This window comes from Agelaius tricolor, unplaced genomic scaffold (assembly GCF_023055355.1).
Source record: "Agelaius tricolor isolate 1412-34295 unplaced genomic scaffold, bAgeTri1.0.p SCAF_31, whole genome shotgun sequence".
Lineage (NCBI taxonomy): Eukaryota > Metazoa > Chordata > Aves > Passeriformes > Icteridae > Agelaius > Agelaius tricolor.
In genome coordinates, this window is record NW_027269291.1 from 2,003,559 (window position 1) to 2,028,029 (window position 24,471).

Below are 24,471 nucleotides of genomic sequence, written 5' to 3' on the forward strand. Positions count from 1 at the left end.
TAAACTTATTTTTCTATAGTTGTAGGTGAGGATATGCCTTAAGTAAGTGAGAAATTGGACTGAGAGGATGGTGAAGGGTTATATAAAATAAAAAGGGTGTGGTTGTATAAAATAAGCTGAGTTTAGAAGTTCTAATAGAAGCCAACGTGTGCAGGTGAGTTAGAGGTTGATTGGATAAAAGGATCTGCAGTGCAGCAGAAGTGAGTAAAGGTGATAGGTTAGAAAAGCAAAATAAATCCTGTTGTAACTGTCTGTTGGGTTAGAAAGTTCTGTATTGCATTGGCACAGAGAACTCATGGATCCTTTGAGCTGAGGCTGAATTCTTGCTCCTCGGAAATCTCACACCCCTGAGTTTGTCTGAGCAATAAATCATTCTGAAAATGGTCCCAGCCCTTCCTTTCCAGCCGTGGCAATGGCAGCGATCATCTCTCATTAGCAACCTGCAGAAAGGGCCAGTGAGGGGTTGGTGACCCAGTGCTGCAGCCTTGGAGCCCTTCCCTGAGCCCTGCTGGGGGCTGGCATCACCCAGCCCTGCCTTTCCCAGGACATTCCCCCCTCCCTGCTGCTGCTGCTGCTCAGGCTGCTGCCCTCACCCTCTGCCCCTGCTGCCCTGCCAGGTGGGAAAAATGTGCATTTTATGATTGGCTTTTTGCAAATATTAAAGTGAATATTATACGTGCTATGTCAGAAAGTGATGCTGTACTAATTTTCTTCTTTCTTCTTGAATATAGTTTTAGGTTATTACATAATGTTAAAATAGAAACTGTGCTATGGAAGATACTTTTTAAAGAAAGGACTCGCACTGAGATAGCAGCCACAGGACACCTGAATCTTTCAGACAAAGAGAATTTATTGCTCCATTATCAGAAATGAACTTCTTCCTGCCTTGCTCAGCCCTGAAGATGCCTCAGGATTCAGAGGAAGAAGCTCACACTGCCCAGACAGAATCCTGTGTTTGAATGGAATTTATGCATCATGTATGAGGTGTATGAATATGCAACAGGCTGTTGCTTTTTAAGGGTTAATCCTCTGTTAATGTGTGTCCTTTTTTGGGCTTATTTTGCCCAGAAAAGGTACCTGAACTGTCTGTAACTCTTTGTTTTTATTGTTTCATATTGTCCTAATCCAAATTGTCCAAATTATTATTACTCTAATTATATTGCTATTTTTATAACCATTTTATTAATTTTAAAAACGAGTGACTGGCGTTTTTCACACAGGGCTGCGCAGAGTTCTGCAAGGGGACTCACAGGTCACCACCCTTGGGAGCAGAACAATTTCTGCTGTGACCCAGACCAAAGGGGCTGCCTGAAACAGGGATCTCTTTGAGCCACGTCCCCCATAAGCTCTTGGAGATCTATTTCACACCCAAGATAGCTCAGCTACCTTAGAAGGCATAAAATCAGCAGGATGGCTTCTGTGGCAGTGTTGGAAATAAAAAAAATTTAATAAAAGGCAAAATAACAAACTCTTTACAGAGAAAAACCGAAGCAAGTGCAAGAGGTTCTTGCTCCTGGTAAAACACCTCACAAAATCCATTGGTTCCTTTGTTCTCTTCTTTTTCTAGTGAATTGCTCAGGTGGGACTTTTTGGCTTCTGTCTAATTAGCCATCCTTAAATTTGAGGTGAAGTCCCCCAGGTCCTGCGAGGTGAAGCCCCCAAGGTCCCATGAGGTGTCTTTTTACCCAATTAAGGAGAGAAACTTCTGGGCTTTTTTCCTTTTGAAGGAGACAAAGGATAATTTTGTCCCTCCATCAACAGGGGACACATTCCTACAGCTGCCTGTCCCTGGCTGTCCCTGCTCTGCTCCCCACGGCTGGGGAATGCTTTTTTGGCAGGACACCTGCACTGGCAGTGCTGCTCATTAATTTTCCTGCAGGCACTAATTAGGGGCCTCAAGTCCTCCTCAGTTGCTGTGTGTTTCATGTGTCAGTTCCATTTCTTCCATCTGCTTGTTTTTGTTTCTCTCTTTCCTGTGCTGACTCATCTGCCCGAGCCAGGCAGCTCCTTGTGCCTCTGGGGAGCTCTGCAGCAGCACAGAATTTACAGAATTCACAAAATCCACAGAATTACAGAATCACCAGGTTGGAAAAGATCATCAAATCCAACCCAGCCCCAACAGCTCAACTCAACCCTGGCACCCAGAGCCACATCCAGGCTTTGTTGAACACCTCCAGGGATGGGGACTCCACCACCTCCCGGGCAGCCATCCTGGAGCTTTATCACCTTTCTGTAAAAAACTTCTTCCTGATATCCAACCTAAATTTCCCTTGCTGCAGCTTGAGCCTGTGTGGCTCCTGCATCCCCTGTTTGTGGGTCCAAGGCTTGCCCCATTTTTGGGTTACCTGGTGCTTTTGGACAGAACTGTGATGCTTGGGAGTGAGGGCCATGGCCACATTCCCCACACATCTACTGCTGCTTTTTTTATCCTGAATTATCTGCCATTGGCTTCAGCAGGTGCTTTGGAGCTGTTCCCATGCTGACAATCCCAAAACTTCCATTTACTACTTTTCTATCTACTCCTATTTATATATTTTTCATGTATATAGACATATACAGTGCATATATATATCCTATATATGTGTATATACATGTATATATACAATATATATACAGACATTATATATGATGTATATATATAATCTTTATATATATCTATATCTATCTATACATCTATATCTTTATATATATATATATAATATATGTATACACACACATAAAAGACTCCCAAACTTCCCCCAGCAGGCTCTGTTTTGGTTTGGGGGAGAGGGGACCCAACAATGGGTTCACCTGGTCTGTCCTGTGGCTCTCCTTTTCTCCTTCAGACTTTATTCTTTTGGTTTTTTGCCTTTTCTATTCTTCTTTTGATTTTGCTTCCTGTTTTGTCTTGTTTATTCCTCTGCAGAGAAGGAGAGTGAGGGAGAGGAGCTCCTTTGAAAAGTCTGGTTAAATGAGCTACTGTGAGAGCCCAAACACTCTTTATCAGACAAGAAAGCTGGTGGAGAAGCAAGTGCCTGAATATTAAGCTGCTTGCTGAATTGTGGCTGCAGAGAGCAGCCTTGGAGTCCCCTGGGGAGGGGCAGAGAAGGGGACAGGGACTCATTTGCCCAGAATTCAATCCCACTCTGAAGCCACAAGCCCAAGCCTCCAAAAAAGGCTCCCAGCAGTTCATGTCTGGGTTGTATTCAAGGCTGACAGATGAATGCTTTGGGTTCAGCTCAGCTGTGGCAGCATTTGCATTTTGGCTTTCATTAGCTCCTCATGATCTGCACATTTCTGTGTCCAAACCTCCTCTGGACATGTCTGCATCTCAGTCTGGTCCTGCTCACTCTGGCAGAATGCAGATTGTTTTGGCTGATATAAATTTATTTTTGTTTTTTTTTTTTTGGCTGTTCTAGAAGCAGCTGGGCACAAATTCCTTTCACTCCAATATCATTATTTTCATACCACAGGCCAGTTAAAGCTGTTTCTGTCATCAGAAATGACCCTTGCCTTCAGCACAGAAAATAAATTAATGAAACCAGAACAAGAAGTTTTCAAGGAAGATCCCATCCTTTTTGTGCACTGGAACTGGGGCTCCCACAGCTCCCTGAGCTGGGCCTTGGGAAGCTGAGCCTTGGGAAGCTGAGCCTGATGTGCTGGGCCAGTTCTGCAGTGGTGGTGACAGCCCTCAGGGAGGGGGTGCTGCCCTGCACAGCCCCTCAGGATGGATCCTGGAATTAAAATTTGCTTACAGGATGAGCTAGCAAGTCAAGATAGAGCCAACACAAGTTTAAACTGATCAGTGACCCAGGAACTGCTTCTGTAGGGACTGGCACATTAAATTCCAACTGCTTCTGTAGGGACTGGCACATTAAATTCAAACTGCTTCTGTAGGGACTGGCACATTAAATTCAGAAGCCTGAAAGCTGCTGGAGCACAGTGAAAGGGACTGCACTTGCTGTGGGATGGGGAAGGAAGGAAGCCCCAGTGGCTGTGGGACATGGGGATGGTGAGAACACCTGCAAGAAGGTTCTGAGGAGTGGGCAGTGACTCCTGGGTGCCTCTACAATGCAAGATTTGGGATCTGGTTCTGTCCAACAAGGTTTGCAGAGGCTCTGAGGAGCCCAGAGAGTGCAAGAAAAGCATCAAGATGCTGAGGGCTGCTCTCCACACACTGCATTGCTCAGTTCTTTCTCCTCCCAGACTGCAGGTGGGGTTTTCATGCTCTCTTTCATCCTGCTCACAGCACCAGTGTCCAGTCACTGCTGGAGCTTTTCTGGTGCTGGTAAATTAGCAGCTCAAAATTCCCCAAAACGCCTTCACTGTGCAGCTGGGTGTGAGAGCAGACACAAAATATTGAGTCAAGAGCTAAAAGGACAGAGACAGCTCCTGGCAGCTCAGGCTGCTGAATCAGGCACAGACAACCTGCAAATGCTGCACAGCATTGCAGGAGTCAGGACACAGGGAGAGGCTGTTCAAGGCAGGTGTTTCAGCTCCAAAATGAATGCATGCAGATAAATCCTCTGGGTTTTTCACTGAAGAGGGTGCATGAGTGTATTTCAAGAGCTGGAGAGAGACATCAGGATACAAAGGTAAGTTGAGCAGTAAGAGATTTTGAGAGGATGTGTGGTTTGAGTTAAAAATGAACACAGCCAAGCACCAACAGATTTTCCAATCATGTTTATTTTTCCTGTAGCCCATAGACACAGTTGGATCTGGCAACAGAGCAGATTCTATTTCTCCATAAAGTGTCCATGTGACATGAAGCCCAGGCTAATACTGTCATCAAAGGCATTCAGAGGGGGCAGCAGCAGAAGCAATGGGAGATGCTGGGAGGAGGCCAGACAGCAAGGCACAAGGGCAGGGAGCACCTCCCCTCCCACTGCCACAGCAGAGACAGGGTGCAGATATGCATAAAGGCATTTTCCTCATCAAAACCAGACAAACACAGCACCATGCAACACAACCTGCAGCTGGAAGTGGGTGGGGAGCAGGATATGGATTGTTATTGCAGCTCTTGGTGGGAGCCGTGTGTGCAGGGCAGGGGCAGAGCCCAGGGAGTGCCCAGGTGTCAGCAAAGCTCCCCAGGGGCATTTGCTTGCTGGAGGGAACCACAATTCTCAGGATGCATCCAGTGGGACACACCTCTCCCTTGGAGCCAGATCCACTTGGCTGCATTGCAGATGCAGCTTGAGTATCTGAAATGCTGTGGGAAGAGACATCTTCTGCTCTCTTTACAGGAGGTGGGCTGCTGTGGTGTCTCATCAGGTTGAGGTTCCTTCCCAGCCCTCCCTCCCAGCTCTGGCCCAGACCTGCACCTTCCATGGCACTTGCTGTCCAACAGCATCACCTCAAACATCATTTCCCTTCTGAAGGAAGATTGGAGGAATGCTTTCTCCTGGTCACACTCTGCTGCTCCCAATCCCCCTCCTGCTCCAGCCCAGGCCCCACAGAGCCCCCAGCCCACGCTGTGTGTGCTGTACAGCTGCACAGGGGCAGGGCCTGGGCTGTGGGTACGGGAGGGTGGCACACACACGTGGCATCGCTCCCTTGGAGTTTGTCTCACCCAGCCACGAACCTTCCAGCACCCGAATCCTCCTCTGCCAAGTGGTTCCTTCATCCCAAGCAATCTGCACAGCAGCAGAAAGTCTCCAAAGTGCAGGGCAACTCGTGCAGCCCTGCTTGCAGCTGGCACCTTTGCTCAGCCCTAGAGACTGAGAAAAAGGCTTTGGAAAGGCAGGCCAGCTCCTGCAGCCAGCACCACGCCCTTGCCTCAGCCACTCACTGTACAAATGGACAACACACACGCGTTATTTACAGCCCATTCCTCACATGATGGAGCAGCTCTTGGCTCGGTCTTTCCTGATCTCTGTGTCACTCAGGAAGTCTGTCCTGCCAGGCATCTGTGACGCCCGCTTCAGTCCCCGTTTGGAGTTGCTGCGTTTCAGGTTCTTGTGCACCCTGTTGACCGAGGCCAGCGTGGTCAGGTGGAACACGTCCCTCACGCTGTTCTCTGACACCTTGGAGGAGCACTCTGCATAGGCCACTGCCCCAATCTGCCGAGCCAGCGCGCTGCCCTGCAGCCGGAGAGAGCAGCAGGGAGGGCAACGGGGTTAGGGCACCAAGGAGCAAGTGTGAAACATGGGTATTTTAGTGGCTTTTCGCATGAAAATGTCCGTGAAAATGAACGTCGTTAGGAAAATCAATCCACAAAATGTGTGCGGGTTTTATGATTAGCTTTTCACATTAAAATGGTCATTCAAATGAATATCGTTAGGAAAATTAATCCACAAACATCAGAGGTTTGTGTCCAAAAAGGAGGCAGAGGAGTACTTTTACTTTATTTGAATAAAGGGAGAGGCCATGGGGCATTGCCTTGGGATCTCTCCAATTTTTGGAGGACTCAGCCTCCTTTTTATCCCAATTTCCCACTTTTTCCTCTCTCTTTCCCCAATGGCTGAGGTACTTGAGAGGTACAGACTTCCCAACACGCCTGATACCAAAGATTTCCCTCTAATGTCTAACCCTCCCTTTTAATTTTTAATTCTTATGGAATTTAGGGGTTTTCTTCCCCATTGTTTCTTTCATCTTTCAATGTCTAATTTCATTTATCAGCAAACCTGAAGTCACTGGGAGTCACTGGGAGGAGAAAGAGCTGCACTGAACGGGAGATGCAGAAGGACAACACACTCCCCTTTAGCCAGTCCAGCTTGTCAAATCAGGCACTCCCACCTGCTTTGAGGAATGACTTTTTTGGCTACTAACTGGGTGGTTGCTCAGCAGAGCATCAGGAATAAGTCAGGGTCTTCCAGAGCTGGGGACAAGAGTGGTGGAAACACGAGCAGCTCTGAGCCACGACCAAAGCAGCTGCAGACCAAGGCCTGGGTGCAGTGGGTGACAGGGCACAGCTGTCCTGCCCTGGGCACTGCCCAAACCCACTGCTCACTCTGGAGGCCACTGGCAGCAGCCTCTCAGCCCCCAGCTGTGGTTTCTTCCCCCCCTGCAGTTTTGCCCCAAGCAGGAGTCACTGGGAGCAGAAAGAGCTGCACTGGACTGGAGATGCAGAAGGACAACGTTCCCCTTTAGCCAGCCCAACTTGTCAAAGCCACCTGCTTTAAGGAATGACTTTTTTGGCTACTAACTGGGTGGCTGCCCAGCAGAGCATCAGGAATTGGGTCTTCCAGAGCTGGGCACAAGAGTGGTGGAAACACCAGCAGCTCTGAGCCACGACCAAGGCAGCTGCCTGGGTGCAGTGGGTGACAGGGCACAGCTGTCCTGCCCTGGGCACTGCCCAAACCCACCTGCTCGTGTGTCACAGGGATGAGGCGCTGCTTGGAGAGCTCCCTCAGGGTGTTGAGGTCTGTCCTCATGTCCAGCTTGCAGCCCACCAGCACGATCTTGGCGTTGGGGCAGAACTCCTGTGTCTCCCCTTGCCACTGTGGAGGAAAGAACAGGTTCTGGTGGGTGTGGTTTTTCCACACAACTGGTGAAACGCTGATTAGCACATCAGGGCTCTTTAAAGACTGCCAAGGGCAAGGATGGGAATGGCCAGAGTACCTTTCATGCCTGCCTGTTCCAGATTATTGCTCAAATCTGGGACCCCAAGGGTCAACAGGGCCAGTGGAGAGCTCTTTGCACACTCACACACTATTCATTAATGGGAGCCACCTGTTAAAGACATTATGATGTTCAGAGCATAGCTATAGCCAGGGAAATTAAGAATTGAAGCAATGGAAAGAGAAGGCCAGGGCAAACATCCATGTCCTTCATATAAATGATTCTTTTCAGAGCTCCCAGAGTGAATGGCTGATGTCAGCTGTGTCTGCAGCAGTAAATAAATCCATCACCTGTGACCTCCCCCTGGGGGAGACCTGCACAGCTCCATCAGCATGTCAATGCCCCAGTTACTTATCTAGTGGTGCTGAAGTAGAAAGCAGATAATAAATAGAGATTACCCCCAGCAAAAGTGTCACTTGGAATTAGCAATTTCCTGCTACAATAACTCAGGGTTAAGGTACACCCTGGGCAATTAGAAGCAGAAAGAAAACCAAGCCAACAAGCCCAGTGTCCAACCCTCATCAGGAAGGGAGGGCTAAAAACCACCCAAATGTCATTCAACCAGTATCAGACTAAAGCAACTGCGAAATATGAAAAATCTCATTTCCTATCAGGAGATTGTCTCAGGTATCTCCAGGTATCTGCTTGCCCCAGGACTCAGGCACCCCCAGCCCCTGGGCAGGGTGCTGGAGGTCGTGGTGCTGCAGCCACAGACCTACACAACCTCACAATGAACAGACAGACCCACTTCTTCTAGAGCTTTATTTCACTCTAATTTATGTGAAGGATTTGAGCTACAAGGTCTGTTCACACCTGGCAGAGGTCTCTGCAGTGACACAGGGCTCCCTGTTCCATGGAGAGAACTGTGACCTCTTCCTGCATGACTGACACCTCTGGGAGCCCAAACCCTGCTGTGCTGTCAAGACTTGTCAGAACCAAAGCACCACTCCATGAAATCTTGTTCTGCATGAAAGGCAGAGCTGCTTGCTTGCACTCCCTCAGATGCCTCTGCCCCTTCAACTGTACACGCTGTACAGCAGCCCAGGCATCAGAGGGGAAGCATTAATAAAGATTTCCTCTGCTGGATTTTTGCCTGAGGCTTGAACAGGAAATCTTATTTTCCTTATTTGCCTGATATCACAAGCTAAAACCCATTTCAGCTTCATGGTGTCTTAGGAATTTTCCTCACTGCCATAAGGCTGTGAGCCTGCACCAAAGGAAACAAGGCATCTACTCGGAGGCACTTAAGAAATCCCCTGGGATTTAGGGTTTATTTTAAGTTACCATATCAAAAAAACATTGCCTAGCAGCACTCAAAACATCTGTGAGGCTGTACAGGGAAAGCCATGCACTGAGCAGGGTGGACTCACATGAAGAGTGTGCAGAGAGACAAATAACTCCCAGCCCCACCTAATTATTGAGGGGTTTGTATTTCATTAAGGTACAAGTGATTCACTTGCATTATTATTCTGCTGACTCCCCAGCTGAGCAGTGAAATTCTTTGAGTCCACATGAAACACCCTCCCTCCACCCAGCCTGCTTGGTACCCAGGACCTGCTCTGGAAGCCAACACTGAGCCATTGACCAATTTATCTGAAGGGTCTTTGTCCCCTCAGCAGGACACTCCTGAGACAAAGATCCACTTCTCAGCCCTCCCAGCAGCTGAGTAAGAGGCACTTGCTTCAGCACAACGTTTGGCAAAATGTGGAGAGGCCAAGAGGCCAGGCAGCTCAATGGGACATGGCCAGGCCGTGGCCATCCCAGCCCTGGGGCTCTCTGAGCAGAACAGCCATGGGAGCTGCTGCTCTGTGGTGCTTTTCATGCCTTGGTGTCTCAGAGAGTGTCACAAACGAGACGCCAGCCCCTCAGGACAGGATGCAGCTGCCAGATGCTGTCCTGCCCAGCAGAACCACGGCTCCCTGAATGCACGGGAGGGAGCAGGGCACAGCCAGGAGCAAGGGATGCAGTCAGGAAACCACTTACCCTCCTTCCTCTGAGCAGCATCTGGGCTGCTGCACTCCACTTCAGAGGAAAGCCTTGTGTGGGACCCTCTCCCAGAAGTGACCCACAGGAGACCAGCCAGGGGTGCTCCAGAGCAGATCCCCAGCCCTGTGAGGCTCTCTGGGACCTGCCAGCTGGAATATCAGCTCTGCTGAAAGGAGCAGGTAGGAAACTCTCAGCTGCCCCCAGTGCCAGAGCAGGCTTAGGGCCCTGCCTGCTCTCCAGGCCAGTGGCATTGTGCCATCTCATCTCAATAATTCACTTCAAATTCAGCACCACAGCTCATCATCTCTGTTGACGAGCTCTAGAGAACTGATTGCTGTCTCTTTCACCATGCAGATGCTGAACTGAGGGGAGAGCCAAAAAGCTGAGCACTCTGCTTGCTTGGAAACAGGCACCAGAGGCTCCTTCCCAGCTGCTGCAGGCCATCCACAGCCACTGCTGGTTCTGCTGACAGAGATCTTCCAAGGTCTTGATGGAAAACAGAACAAATACCAGCATTTCCCTCTGCCCCCACATTTGTAGCTGTGAACACAGACCCCACACACATGCTGCAAGCTGCCACCACCCCCTAGGTTCCTCCCAAATGGGAATATCTTGCATTCTGCACGGACCAAGCAGAGCACCTGATCTTCCTCCTCTGAGCACAGGAACTCCAGGCAAGGCCATGGGGCCAGACATTTTCATAAATCTATTTAAAGAAGAAATCTCTGGCAAGGTTCTACCATTTGAGGCCAAACCCTTGCAAAATAGATAGCACAATTTTAATTTTACAGCCTAGGCTTACAGTTTAGAAGTCCACTTGCATAACAGAAATTGGTTTTTTTGCAGAATCAGGTCCCAGCTGTGAAACACAAATCCTAAAAAGATGTTGTCAAGTGTTTAATTTTAAAGTCTACAATTTCTTTCACAGTATTATTTATACATTTTTCTATTTTTTATGGCCAAAACCTACTAAGAAATTATATTATTATTGTCACGGACATATTTTATGAAAAATACTTTTGTTAGGATTCTTTCTCCTGAGAAGCTGAGAGGACTCAGAAACAAAATGCAAACAATAATTATCTGCTGCTGTGGAATGCAACAGGTGGATCTGTGATTGGTCTCATGTGGTTGTTTTTAATTAATGACCAATCACAGTCCAGCTGTCTCGGACTCTCTGGTCAGTCACAAGATTTTATTATCATTCCATTCCTTTCCTTTCAAGCCTTCTGTTGAAATCCTTTCTTCTATTCTTTCAGTATAGTTTTAGTATATCATTTTCTTTTAATATAATATATATCATAAAATAATAAATCAGCCTTCTGAAACATGGAGTCAAGATTCTCATCTCTTCCCTCATCCTGGGACCCCTGCGAATACCACCACATATTATTGTTATTATTGTTGTCTGAAAATGCAGTTTTTAGAAGAACAACATTACTGTTAACTTTTAAAAACCCAGTATTTCAAAGGACAGGATTAGACCTTTTCATATCTTTATGACTACAGAGGTGTCAGAACTCAGTGCATCCCTCTGGGTGTCCAGAGTTGCCAGGACCCCACCAGAGACCCTGGCACGCAGCCCAGAACACCTGGGGATTTGATTTTGACCCCTGGAGCAAGTTGCCAGCTTTGTATGAGGACCTGAAAGTCACAGAGGTTTGAATAGTGTAATAACAAGATGATCACAGGGTGAAGATGTAGATTTTGGGATTTTTGGTATGGAGGTTAGGGGGACAAGATGGAGAAACTTGGGCGTGTCCAGCCTTTCTTCTTCTTCTTCTTGTTCTCCATTTTCTGCAGTGATGTTGGCACTTTGGGATTGATTTAGAGTAGAAGTGCACTGTCTGGCATGGGTGATAGGTATTGGGAATTAAGTGTAGATATGTTGTACATGGTTTGTGGTGCAGAGGGACAACACCACCTCAGGGGCGGTCAGAGTGCCTGTGGCTGCCCTGCTGAGCAGATCTCAGCTGGGCAGAAAGAAAATTTTATAGATAAGAATTGATAAACAACCTCAAGACAGAAAAGTGAAGGGTCCAGACTCATTATTCAGCTGAAGCAGAGACACCCTGCACATCCTGGGGCAGCAATTAACAAACAGCAACCGAGACAGGGGCCAGAGCTCTGACCCTGAGGAGAGCCTCAGGGCACAGGGACACCATGGTGGGGCAGAGCAGCCCTCTGGCTGCTGGCACTCACCTTTTTGAGCACGCTGTCCAGGGTTTCAGGGCGGCTGATGTCAAAGCAGATCAGCACGGCATCCGAGTCGGGGTAGGCCAAGGGCCGCACGTTGTCGTAGTAGGCCGAGCCTGCGGAGAGGAGCGGCGTCAGTGTCAAAATAAAGTTCTGGTTTGAAAGAGACCACATGCCATAAGGCTCACCAGAGTTGGATTGGCAGAGGATGTTAGTTCCTTTGTTTAGGCATGGAAGTCAGATGTTTTGTCCTTGCTTTCTTATATTTACCCCCTGACAGAGTGAAAGGGCAAGTTTTGCATCCCTCTCCCTGCCCAGTGAGTTTGGCAAGTGCTGCTGGTGCAGGAGAGCTCAGCCTGGCTCACACCTGGATTCCATCACTTGTCCTGCCAGGGCTGCACCCCTCACAGCAGAAAGGTGGGGCTGAGAGAAGACAGCGAATGCTGCTGCTGGTTTGTATCCTCCCTTGCTATCTTTGTACAGGAGAGCTCGCTCACAAAGGTTGTGAGAATTTGTGGCAGGTAAAAATGAATTGCCTTCTTTCTGGATTTGTGCTGGGAAAAGTCAGGCAGATTCTTTTTGGTGTACAAAAGAAGTGACAGGATTTGGTGAATGAGCTATAAATGGAAGGGGATGATTCTGCATTCCACAGGAACTCTGTGAGCAGGCAAAGAGCCCAGCCTGAATCATGCACAGCTTCTACCACACACATGTGCACACACACCCCTTCAATGCAAATTTCAGGCAGTAAGGTCACTGTGCCACAGCATTTTTATTTGCCCTGCATTTTGCTGGTGAGTGCAGACACCTCAGCAAACACTCATGGAGCAATCAGCCCCACTGCTACTTAAAAACCCTGCTTTGGTTTTATATTGCAAAAACAACTAACTTAAACTTCCTGCAGGGATGAGAATCAGATTTTATTTGTGGGAAGAGGAAACAGAGACAGCAGAGTCCTTGTTGAATCTGCCTCCTCCAAAAGCAGCATTGCCATCCTAGGCTGAGGAAGCCAGACTCGCTTCCTGCTGCAGCTCCTTGGGATGTCAGGACCTGGCACTTTCCCACCCCAGGAGAAAGGTGCAGCCCTGGTGTCAGGTGGCTCCTCAGTGAAATTCAGCACCTGATGAATTATGGATGCTGGTGGCTTATGTTTCTGGAAGGATGGAAATCTGCCTGGGCTGGGCACCAGAGGAGAATGGGCTGATTCTCTGCAGGCCCTGTGTGCGCAGGGGCTCAGTCCCCAGCACAGCTGGAGCTCTGCAAACACCTGGGGAGCAGAGCCTGATGCTCCTCTCTCTGCCCAGAGCCCACATGGGGCAGGCTGAGGGCTTTGTGGGGCCTTCCCAAACCCTGCCCAGTGCCAGGGACTGCCCATCCTGCTCAGACCATGGCACCAACAACAGCAGAGCTCCAGGGCTGTGACCAGCCAGCCCCTGCCACTCCACACAGCCAGGGCAAGGTGCTCTGGATTTGATGTGCAATTGGATTTCCAAAAAATCGGCTCCAGATGTCTCCACCTCTGACAGCCAGCCCAGAGGAGCAAAGGCACCTGCAGCCCCTGCTCCTCCTGAGGAGAGATGGGGTCCTGTCCCTGCAAAGTCATTGGGAAGGGAAGGGGTGGGGAAAAGCACAGAAGAGACACACCCTGATCTCTGCAGAGCCCAGCCCTCTTCCTGGAGGGAAAATCAAGCTCCCTAATGGAAAGGAGCCAGTCTCTGTGGCATCTTGGGCAGCTCTGGGGACAGGGATGCCAGGCAGGCAGGCAGGGTGAGCCAGGGTGCAGAGGTTTCTGAGCTCACCTCAGGCTCACACCTGGCAGGGTCACACCTGGCAGGGTCACACCTGGCAGGGTCACAGCACCCCCCATGGCACAGCCACATGACCCAGCCCAGGGCTGCTTTCACAGGCAGCACCAAGCACAGCAGTGCTGAGCCCCCCCTTGAACAGGCTCTTCTGTTTGCCATGAGCTGAGAGCACAGGACAGCAGAGCCAGGGCTGATCTGCATGCCTGAATGAGCCCAGCCCTTTATCTGAGCCCTGCCCTCTCCCCCATGCACACAGAGCTCTCTGCCTCCAGACAGGGGCCCTGCTGCTGGAGGAAACGTTCCCACGCACATCCTCTCCCTGCAGCTTCTCAGTTTTACATAAACACTTGAGATAAATCTACCCCCTCCCAGCCAAGGAATGCTCCTTTTGTAGGGGCAGCTTTGGCTCATTCAGCACAGACATTGCCACAGCAAACTGTATCATAGCAACCTGCTGCTCCTCAGCAGCCAGCCAGCTCCTCAGGGCTGCTGCAGCCCCCCACCACCCCCCAGGACTCCCATGGGCTCACCCCAGTGCCAGGAATCCTGCCAGGAATCATGCCAGGAATCCTGCTCTCATCACCTGGGACCACAGGAGAGACTCCCGTGCTCAGGGAAGAGAAGCAGCAGGTAAAGAACCTGATTTTTTTCACGAGATCAGAATTCGCTTCACATTCGTTACCTCCAAAGAGCAGGAGTCACCCCTGGCACCTCAGCTGGCATTTAGCTCCCAGGCAGCAGCAGCTCCTGCCCACCTCAGTGCTGCCCTGTGGGGCAGAGGAGCTGCATTGCTCCCAGCCAAGGTAATCCCCAGTTTGCTCTGGACACATCTCTACTGAACCAGGAAATTCTGTTCTGCATCTGACAATTAGAAAAAAATAAAACCAAACTAACAAACCACCCCCCCTCAAAAAAAAAACCCACCTAAACAACCCAAAAAAACCCAGAGCCTTCAACTCTAGCTCTCCAGTTTTATGGATTATGAGCACTTGACACCTTACAGAACCTCCAGCAAGACACTCCAGAGATCAGAGTCTGGCAATTCCACACACACAAGAGCCCAAGGCTGGTGTGTCTGCAGATTCAGCCTTCCTTCACTGCATGAGTCATTCTCCCACTTGGCACCCAGGTCTGCAAGAAACAGGACCTAAGTGCATCTGTTCATGATTAAAGAGAAAACTGGAGCAAGCCTACAACCAGCTTAAAAATAAAATTCACATTGTTGTCTACACAACAAGCATGAGTGGCTCCTCTTTGCCCTTGCCTGGTAGATGCTGGAGTGCCTGGCACTGCAGCTCAGAGATGCCCCTCTTGGGCAGGGGACTGCAATGTGCTATTTGATCTCTACCATCGTGGTGCTAATCTCCATTTGTTCCTCATTAGCTGTTCTAGAGACCATGAGCCTCTCACACAGGCACCCTCCATGCAACAATAGGGAAAGCCAGAGTGCTTGCAGAGCCATGATCTGCTCTGCAAGGGGCTCCCACAGCCCAGCTCTGGCTAAAACAGAGATGAGCACTGCCAAGACCTCAGTTTCTCAGCAGCACACTTGGGGGGCTCACTGAAAGCTCTCCCCAAAGAGGCAGCAGTGCTGCATGAGGCACATGCTGCTTTCTGCAGGCACTGCCAAGAGCAGCCTTCATGGAATGAAGCACAAATCCATCCCAGCTTTCTACAGGGCTACACTGACAAAACGAAGAGTTTTGGGTCATCTCCCCACACAGAGGTGCCAGATGAGCAGCAGCCTTTAGAGATGACAGAGGATGTGCACTCTGCCAGGCAGATCCCACCCAAGCTCTGGGTAAGAGGACAAAGCTGCCAAAGCAGGAGCAAGTCAAGAGCCCCAGGACTTACAGAACCTTCTGTCCTGGCTGAACTTTGACATTTGTCCTGCTTGTGCAACATCACTGCAAACCCCTGAAGTGTAGGAAAGGAGGAAACTGCTCTGTGACATAGAATAAACACTCTTCTGGGAAGTGCACAACTGAAAAAAAACCCCAGCTCATCAGCTTGGACAATTCACTTCTGCTCCTAATTCTTACAATGCAGGTACATAAATGAGTGAATTACTAAAGAGCCCAGCTGGCACACCTTCAGGATGAAGGCAATGGTATTTGCATAGGCTGAGGTGGCATTTCTGGGCCCTTCTCCAGATCTTATACTGGAAGCCTGCCCCTCAGGAGGAGGCTGTTCTGCTGGATTTACCAGTGCAGGAATCCCCAGCTCAGGCAGGCACTGAGCTCCTCTGCCTCATCCCAGTCCTGTGTCCTGCCTCACCTGTGCTCAGAGAAGCTTGCTCAGCTGCAAAGCTCCCTCCAGCAACTGTGAGGAGCCCCTGAAAGCTCCTGGGGGAGCATCACTCTGGTGGTGTTGGGGGGAAGAGATGAGAATCCTGACTCCATGTTTCAGAAGGCTGATTTATTATTATTATTATTATTATTATTATTATTATTATTATTATTATTATTATTATTATTGTTATTGTTATTATATATTTTTATTTATTATTTATGATTTTATTTTTAAGGCTGATATATATTATTTTAAAAGAAAATGATATAGTAAAACTACACTGAAGAAAGAGAAAGGAGACATCAGAAGGCTAGAAAAAAATGATGATAAAATCTTGTGACTGCTCACAGCCTCAACACAGCTGGACCTGTGATTGGTCATCAAGTAAAAACAATTCACATGAGACCAAGCAGAGATGCACCTGTTGGTAAACTATCTCCAGACCACATTCTAAGCCATCAGATAGCTATTGTTTATATTTTCTCCTGAGGCTTCTCAGGAGAAAAATACTAGTAAAAGGATTTTCATAAAATATGTCAGTGACACATCAGAGGGTGTCTGGCATGGCAGGAGTGGCAGGACTGTCCTCCCAGCCTTTCCATGCCTGCAGCAGCTGAGCAGGGAGACAAATGGGGGTCACAGGTCCCTTCCTGGCACTCCTGCCATGTCACAAGGGCAGCTGGCATTGCCACAACCTGCCTGGCATCCTTTCTGCAGGGTACAACAGGGACCCAGAGGGGCAACAGCTTCCTGCAGCACAGGCAGCACACACAGGGAGCAGGGCTGAGGGCTGGGTGGACACAATTCTCATGCTGCACATTTCAGGGTTACTCAGGTATTAGATCCCTCCCCAAGCATGTGGCTGCCAGATAAGGTTTCTTCCCACAGGGAAGGCTGGGCCTGTGCACTTGCAAAGTTTAATGGAGTGGAGATTTTTATCTACAGAATCTGGGGCAAGAGGAGCAGGGAGAGCAGAGCACGGCAGAGAGCAGAGAATGGCAGAGAGCAGAGCACGGCAGAGAGCAGAGCAGAGCATGGCAGAGAGCAGAGCAGAGCACGGCAGAGAGCAGAGCAGAGCACGGCAGAGAGCAGAGCACGGCACAGATCAGAGCATGGCACAGAGCAGAGCAAAGCATGGCACAGAGCAGAGCATGGCACAGAGCAGAGCACCTCTGGGCTGTGGGAAAGGGCTCTGAGCTGGGAACAAACCCACCCCACAGAACATCCCTCCCTGTCCACCAGGTCACAGCAGCCAGCAGGGCCAGCCAGTTGTCACTAACTAAAGGCAATGTTCCTCAGCACCCCCAGAACTCCCAGGACATCTCATGGCCCCACAGAGGTTTGAGCCTCTCAGATGCGGAGGGGACAAAGGATGGGTGATGCCACAGGCACCATGAGAGCAGAGCCAGCCTCCATCCCTGAGGCACAGAGCATTGCAGCATGGCCCACACCGTGCCCAGCCCAGAGAGCTGATCCTCCTGGCACTGCCCTGCCCTGTCATGTCTTCTCAAGGTCCATCCTCCACCCACTTCAGTATCAGCATTTCTGCTGCAACCCTTTAAAGTTCTGTCTGACTGGTTGCTGACCTGCATGGGAATGTGACCCAGCTGTATTTTTAGGATTAACTACATATTTGTGCTGAGGCACAACACAAGCATGCTGCTTTTAGGTTCTCAGTCTGAACAGGAAGCATGGGAAGAGCTCTTTTGGTATGGAAAGGGCAGCTCCACATTTTCTGTCTGCCTCAGAGTGAAGTCTTTCTGAGACTGAACTTGTTCTTACACTTGGGAAGAGGCAGCCATGGCAATCCTGGAGCTGCACACTGGGAATCCAGGCACGGACAGCCCCAGCATCCATGGAGATGCCATTGCTAAACTCAGCCCCTTTCAGCTCTCTAATCTCATCAACATTCCTCAGTAGTTCCCTTAGAAGAAGGATCTGTTATCACAGCCTGTGGGTTCCCACACAGGCCATTCCAAGGCAGACTGTTTGCTGAGCACAGGCAAAGAGGAAGGCGGAGGGGGATTTGCAATTCACAGTGTTATTCTTGTCTTGAAAGCACATCTGCTGAAGAGACAGTGGCTGTGGAGAGCTGGCAGGCACACGGCTCTGCTCTGAGCTGAGCAGGGCACCGCTGAACCTGCGAGCACTGACCTTTGCAACGCTGCAGGCTGCAGCAGGCACTGCCACCCTCGTGGTCCACCAAGGACAGTCCCCTCCAGCAGCTTCCCAAGGCAGCAGTGACCTTGAGCAAGGCACAGCGCCAGGCTGGCTCTCCACTGAGCACTGGCAAAGATGTCCCTACCAGAAGCAGGCAGCTCTGCTCTGCAGCTGAGTCTGCATCAGCTAAAGATGCACCAAGATGCACTCAATGGCCTCAGATCACTCCCTGCTCTGCCTGCCTGCACTGTGAGGCCACAGGCACAGGAGGCAGAGCCTCCCAGCATGGGGGGGGTGAGCCAAAAGCAAAGATCTCAGCACAGTGTAGGTTCCTCACCATTATTATTGAAAACAGAACAAAAATAATCCACCTAGATACAGGGTAAAAGCTCAGAGCTGCCAGCAGCAGTGCTGCCAACCCGGGCAGCAGCATGGCTTGAGCTCCTCTCTGCCTTTGCTTGCTCCCAATGCCAGGGAAGCTCTGCAGAACAGGGCATTGGGCCAGGCTGCTGGGCACTGGTCATTCCCACCATGACCTGGCATTGCCACTGGTGCACTGGCAAGGCCAGGTCATGGTGGGAAACACTCCAAGCACAGGTCCCTGGGCAGCAGGGCAGCCCTGCTCACTGAAGGCTCTCCCTGCTCTCCCTACCTGCTGAGTACCTCAATGGTTCCACTTCCAGACCCGGGGACACTCCCTGATCCCACGGGGAAAGTGTTCCCTTGCTGAGGAGAAGCTCCCTGCCCCTGCACGCCCTGGGGGTAACAATGCTCCCTCCCAGACCTGACGCACTCAAACGAAACTCGAAACTCGCCCACTCCTTGCGGAGCATCGCTAATGATCACCAGCCCAGCAGCCTCCTCCACCTGCCCCAGGAACAAAGCTCTTCCTGACGGGTCCGGGGCACCCAGCCCTTTGGGAACAGCACTCCCAAGCCAGCAGACATCCCACTGAACCGGAGTTTCCCCCACCACCAGATCCCAGCCCTGTGCAGAGGAGTTGTTTCTGTGCTGAGCATGTTCAGCCAACAAAAGAATTTGCCAGAACGGGAACAAGAAGAGCAGCAAAGCACCGTGCCCTCCATCAGGCTCAGGAGCAGAGGTGCCAGGGCATGGCCACTCCCTGGAGCTGCAGCCATTCCTGCCCCATCCAGGCTCTGCCATTCCTGCCCCATCCAAGCTTTGCCATTCCCTGGAGCTGCAGCCATTCCTGCCCCATGCAGGCTCTGCCATCCCCTGGATCTGCAGCCATTCCTGCCCCATCCAGGCTCTGCCATTCCCTGGAGCTGCAGCCATTCCTGCCCCATCCAGGCTCTGCCATTCCTGCCCCATCCAGGCTCTGCCATTCCTTCCCTCACAGCCAAGGATGCCAAACTGTTTTTCAGTGGAGGCTTTAGCAAACAGCATGTAGCACTTGGGGACAGCAGGCATGGGACATTCCTGACGTGCTGTGACACGGCACCTGAAGCAATTTTGCTCCCATGGTGTGTCCTGAGCTGGGACACAAATTGAAACAAACGTGAAACTCAACCAGCAGCAGCAGCAGATGTTGGGCAAGGGGATTTTGTCCCTGGTGCATTCCCAGATCTAAGTCCCATTTGAGGCCCAACAGAGCACCACAGGTTTCACCCTTCTGAAGGATTCTCAGTGCTGGAACCTCTCCAGAGTCACCCTCCAGCCCCAGAAAACAACAGACAAAGAGTTAAAAGCCATCTAAAGAAAATCAGAGCTTCCAATACAATTTGGGAGCCATTCAGCTCTCCATCACTCCCATCCACGCTGTGTCAATACTCCTCTAATGGGAGCTCCTGCCTGCCAGCTGCCAGTGTCACAGCCTGTGTTTGCCACTTAGGAGGGGTCACTTCAGCTCAAAGGGCTGCATTTTCCAGCAGGAGGACAGGACACAGGGAGCAGGCAGCAGCCTGGGCTGTACAGGGCTCACCAGGGGATGGCTGAGTGGCCAGGCAGACTGCAGCCACCCTCAGCCATCACAAAGGGAGTTTTCTAGGCCAGACTGCACCTTCCCCATCACCCACTGCTGAGAGATGCTCAGCTCACCTTGTGCAGCTTCCAGAGTCTCCAGCTGCTTCCTCAACTAAATATGGGGCAAGGGAAATTAAGTAAAAAGTAAAAAAACCAATATCCACCTCCTCTCTCCAGGTGTCAGCTGATTTCTCAGGGAGTTTCAGTTCCAATCACTTATCTAAGAGAAGGAGAGCATTTAAAATAGAAAGTGTTCCCCTCCTCATGTCAGGATCACCCTTTTTCACTCTTGCTGGGATGGAATTTATCATGAATAATATGAAAAGCAGCTTAAAAGAAAGAATAGGTAGCCCAGAGAGAAGGGAAAGTGCCCACCAATGCCTGTAATTCTCCATGGGGTGGGCAATGAGCTGCTCCTGATCCCTCAGCTCTGCTCCACTCTTGTGCAAAACCTCTTTTGCCAAAGCTCCCATTTATAAGGGCCTCTGAAGGCTAGTGGAAACTCAACAGCAGTTTGCAGTCTACAGCTAAAAATTTCAGTTTGATTACCAGGGAAAACTGCTGTCTAGTGCTTTGCAGGATTGTTTATTAAGAACTAGCTCCTGTGTATTTCAAATCAAAGGGAATCTAGCTGGAAAACTACCTGATGAACTCTATCTACAGCAAAGCTGTTAAAAAGGTCTGACATTTTTCAGAGGAGAAAAGAGAAAGAATCAAAGTCCATTTGTTTTTGGCTGCAGAGACAAATATTGGAAAAACATCTTTTGTCACAAGGGGAAAAATGAACGTGTGACAGCATCAGATGCAGGTGCCAGATACATCCTTTAAGGACTTTTTATCATGTCCTTTTCTTTAAACATTTGTAAGACCAAAGCACATCATTCTGGAGGATTCCTAAAAAGCAAACAACACTTCAAACGTGCTTCTACACCCTGCAAAGATGAAGTTTTTTTTATATCAAACACAGATACTCAAGAGCAAAGCCATTCAGTGCCTGGTAAAGATAACCCACCACATCCCCCTCCAAGGCTGCAGAAGTCCAAGTTTTGAACTCCCCCAGCCACGGGGGTGAACGAGCTGGGGGTGAACACTCATGTGCACCCCAGGGACCCCCCCTGAGTCCTGGAGCACCTGAGCAGCTCCAAGGAGCCCTCTGCAGCCAGGACCAGCCAGGATGGTTCCACTGTGGCCACATCTGAGAGTCTCCAAACCAGCCCAGCAGCAGGCACCCTGCAAGGGCTCCCAGGTAACCACTGCTCTGTGCTTCAAGCACAGCTCCTGGTCAAACACCAAGAACCAGCGTCCTCGTGGCTCACATCACAGCACACGGCTTGCCAGCAAAGCTGAATCGAATTCCCTTTTTGTCTCAGGGAATAAAAATCAGCAAAGCAAGGTGTCCTGGGTCAGGAAGCTCCAGAAGAAGATTCAAATATATTTGACATGTTTGGGCTAGTCCAAGGCTCAGTAAAGCCACTACTCTAGGTAGAGCTATGCTAATCCTATAGCTGTCATTTAATGAATGCAAAATTACAGCAAGGAATCTGAATGAGCAACAGGAAAAGAAAGTCCTAGGTCATGTTTTCATTTACTACTGTTCTTGGACACTGAGAGCACTTCATTTATCACCAGGATTCCAAAAATTAAGAGACCATGGGGAAAGAGCACCAGCAAGCACACGATGTATATTCATCAGCAGAGCACAGCATTCAGCTGCACTGCTCGTACAAAAGGATCCAAAGATAAATTAGAAAGTGCATGAGAACTTTGCGGGATGCCAATATTTCTCCCAGCTCTGCATCACGCACTCCTCCTGCAACTCGTGCCTCCCCTGGGGCACGAGCAGGCGCAAAGTTTGGGACGGGTCTCGGTGGGCTGGGACAGCCGTGCCCGGCGCTTTGAGCAGAACCGCAACCGAGCACACAAAGAGGCAAAACCAAACCAAGCCAAAAAGACGCCAGAGAGCCCCCGAGGCTCTGTGGCAGCACCAGGGCATCCCTCCCGAGCTGCGGGCTCGCTCCTCCAGCAGCACTCTCCATCCTCCCCGCTCTCTCCGGCCCCAGGGCTGCAGCCGCAGCCGCTTCTCCCGCTGCAGGGACGAGGGAGCGCCCGCCCGCCCGGCGCTGCCGGCGCTGCCCGGTGCCCCCGGGAGGCTCGCAGGGCTCGGAGCCGCTGCCCCGGCCCCAGTCCCGGCCCAGGGAACGGGGAGCCCATCGGTGACAAGGACCAGCACCACCAGCCCCGCGCATCCCCCGGCCCACCTGAGGTGTCCCACATGTTGAGCTCGGTGCGCTGCTTGTCGATCTCGAAGCTGGCCGTGTAGTTCTCGAAGACGGTGGGCACGTAGCTCTGGGGGATGAGGGGAGAGCACAGGTGAGCCCAGGGGAGCTGAGGGGAGCCCGGCCCGCCCTCCCGCAGCCCTCCCGCACCTCGGGGTAGCAATCCTTGGCGAAGACGTGCAGCAGCGCGGTCTTGCCGCACTGCGTGTCCCCCACCACCACGATCTTGCAGCGCGCCAGGTGCCCCTCCATGGTGCGGGGCCACCGCGCCCGCTCCGCCGCCGCTTTACCGGGCCGGGCCCGGCCTGGCCGCGCCCCCGGCCCCGACGGCACCAACCAGGCGCGGAGCGGAGCCGGCGCTGGGCAGGGCCGAGCCGCCACGGCCGCGGCCCCGGGAGCCGCCCCCCGCCGGCCCCGCCGCCCCTCGGGGCGTCCCCTCGGTGCTGCTGCCGCTTGTGGCCAGCGCCGGGACACGGCGGGTGGAGGATCCGGGGTGCTCGGGATGGGCTCGCACCCCTGGGATGGACCCACGGCCCCGGGATGGGCTCACAATCCCCGGGATGGGTGCACACCCCCGGCCCCATATCCCCAAGATGGACCGACAGCCCCCGGGATGGACCCACAGCCCCGGGATGGCCTCACAACCCCGGGCTGGCTTCACAGCCCCGGGATGGACGCACACCCCCGGCCCCGCACTGCCCGGGATGGGCCCCCACCCCCGGGATGGACCCACAGCCCCGGGATGGGCTCACAACCCCGGGATGGCCTCACAACCCCCGGGATGGGCTCACAGCCCCAGCCCCTCGTTGCTTTCCCTGCCCGGGAGATGCCCCTTTCACCGGGGCTGCCCAGGGAACAGGAGCTGCTCCCTGAGGAATTCGGCAGAAGCGGGTGTAGCCCCACATTTCTCTTCACAGAGAAAAGCAAGGCACAAAATTCTTCCCAAGAATATTTCTGGGATTCGCATTCACTGAACCTCAGAGAAAGGAAAAACGATTCTTACAATTCCCTGTGCCTGTGTTTGTGCAAAAGTAGAATGCAACATGGAAATTGTTTACCCACAGTGATGGTGATTTGTTTCCTTGGCCTGTCAGCGCCGTGTGTGTGTGTGTGTGTGTGTTGGGACTGTCACGAGATTTGGTGCAGTGTGTGCAGAGTTGAGTGCTTGGCAGGTTCAGTTTTAGATGTATAGAATAATATAGTATAATAAAGTTATTAATTAGCCTTTTGATATCAATGGAGTCCTCCTCATCATTCTCTCCCCTCATCGGGAGCAAAAATATCCGCTATAAATGGGGACAGCTGGAATTCTGTGCTCAAAGAACCCCTGTCCCCGATGTGGCCAAGTGACATCAGCAGGGACAGGGAACTGCAGCAGCTGCATGACCCCAGGCTGGCCTCACAGCCCTCTGCAGAGGGGGCAGAGATTTCTGCTCTCCATCCCTCCCCGAGCACAGACAGCACATCTATAAATTACAGGCAGTGATTTTAATTAGCAGCCTTCTCTGCTGCTCGTATTTTGCTGGCCACGCTGCAGGAAGATTCACCTAAATGGCAAACTGACAGGCTGCCTGTCAGAAAATGCAGTGAAAATAGACACAAGGAAGACAAAGAAGGCCTGGAGAAAAGGAAATGAAAATGTTTTGGCAGCGAAACAAGATTATTAATGGACTGAGGAGGCAGATTGTTTTTTGCTGAAATCACAGTCATGTTTTGTATATAAATATTGGTGCTGTGCATGATGCTGGGACAAGTGAAGAGCAAAGACAGGGAGCAAGGCACAGGGGGTTGCCATGCAGGTACCCAGTGGTTTCAGGTGCTTCTTGGCCTTCTGACAGCCCTGCCAGCCTTGCCCCCGGGGACACACCAGCCTCAGTCAGCACTTTGGAGCTGATGCCTTCATGTGGTCACAAACCACGCAGGTCCCACTCTCAGGGTGCAGCCCTGGGACAGCAGCCAGGTGCAAGCAGGGCTAAAGGTGTGTCTGAGGCACATTCAGCTGGCCAGGTGGGAGTTCAGGTCCCACCTCATCATCACTAACCAGAGAAGACCCAAAAGCTGGAGGGATGAGGTGGTCCAAGGAGACAAGGTAGTCCTGGAATCCCTGCAGCTCCTGTCCTCAGCTGCTCTTATTCCTGCTTTTTGTGGGCCAGGAGCTGGCGCAGTCTGTTCTTTGTGCTGTGGGTTTTGCTGCAGCATCCCTGGGCCTCCCAGCCTTGTCTTCAGCAGAATGC

The 24,471-nt window shown here is 51.1% G+C and overlaps 1 protein-coding gene across 1 annotated transcript; it reads right to left on the reverse strand.

Moving 5' to 3' along the window:
* Positions 1-4,647: 4,647 nt before the first annotated feature.
* RND2 (Rho family GTPase 2) lies at positions 4,648-22,632 on the reverse strand. Its single transcript, XM_071451143.1, has 5 exons — positions 22,388-22,632; positions 22,220-22,307; positions 11,728-11,837; positions 7,284-7,418; positions 4,648-6,059 (listed from the first exon to the last, which is right to left on the reverse strand). Exons 1-5 carry the CDS (start codon positions 22,487-22,489, stop codon positions 5,811-5,813), a joined length of 684 nt encoding a protein of 227 aa, XP_071307244.1. The 5' UTR covers positions 22,490-22,632; the 3' UTR covers positions 4,648-5,810.
* Positions 22,633-24,471: the final 1,839 nt, after the last annotated feature.

Bases quoted from the DNA above. Each gene is read 5' to 3' on its own strand.
- RND2 (XM_071451143.1), bottom strand. From the start codon at position 22,489: ATGGAGGGGCACCTGGCGCGCTGCAAGATCGTGGTGGTGGGGGACACG. The intron at 7,419-11,727 runs GTGAGTGCCAGC...TTTCCTCCACAG, and splicing joins TGGACAGCGTGCTCAAAAAG to TGGCAAGGGGAGACACAGGA. The intron at 6,060-7,283 runs GTGGGTTTGGGC...CTCCGGCTGCAG, and splicing joins TCCCTGTGACACACGAGCAG to GGCAGCGCGCTGGCTCGGCA.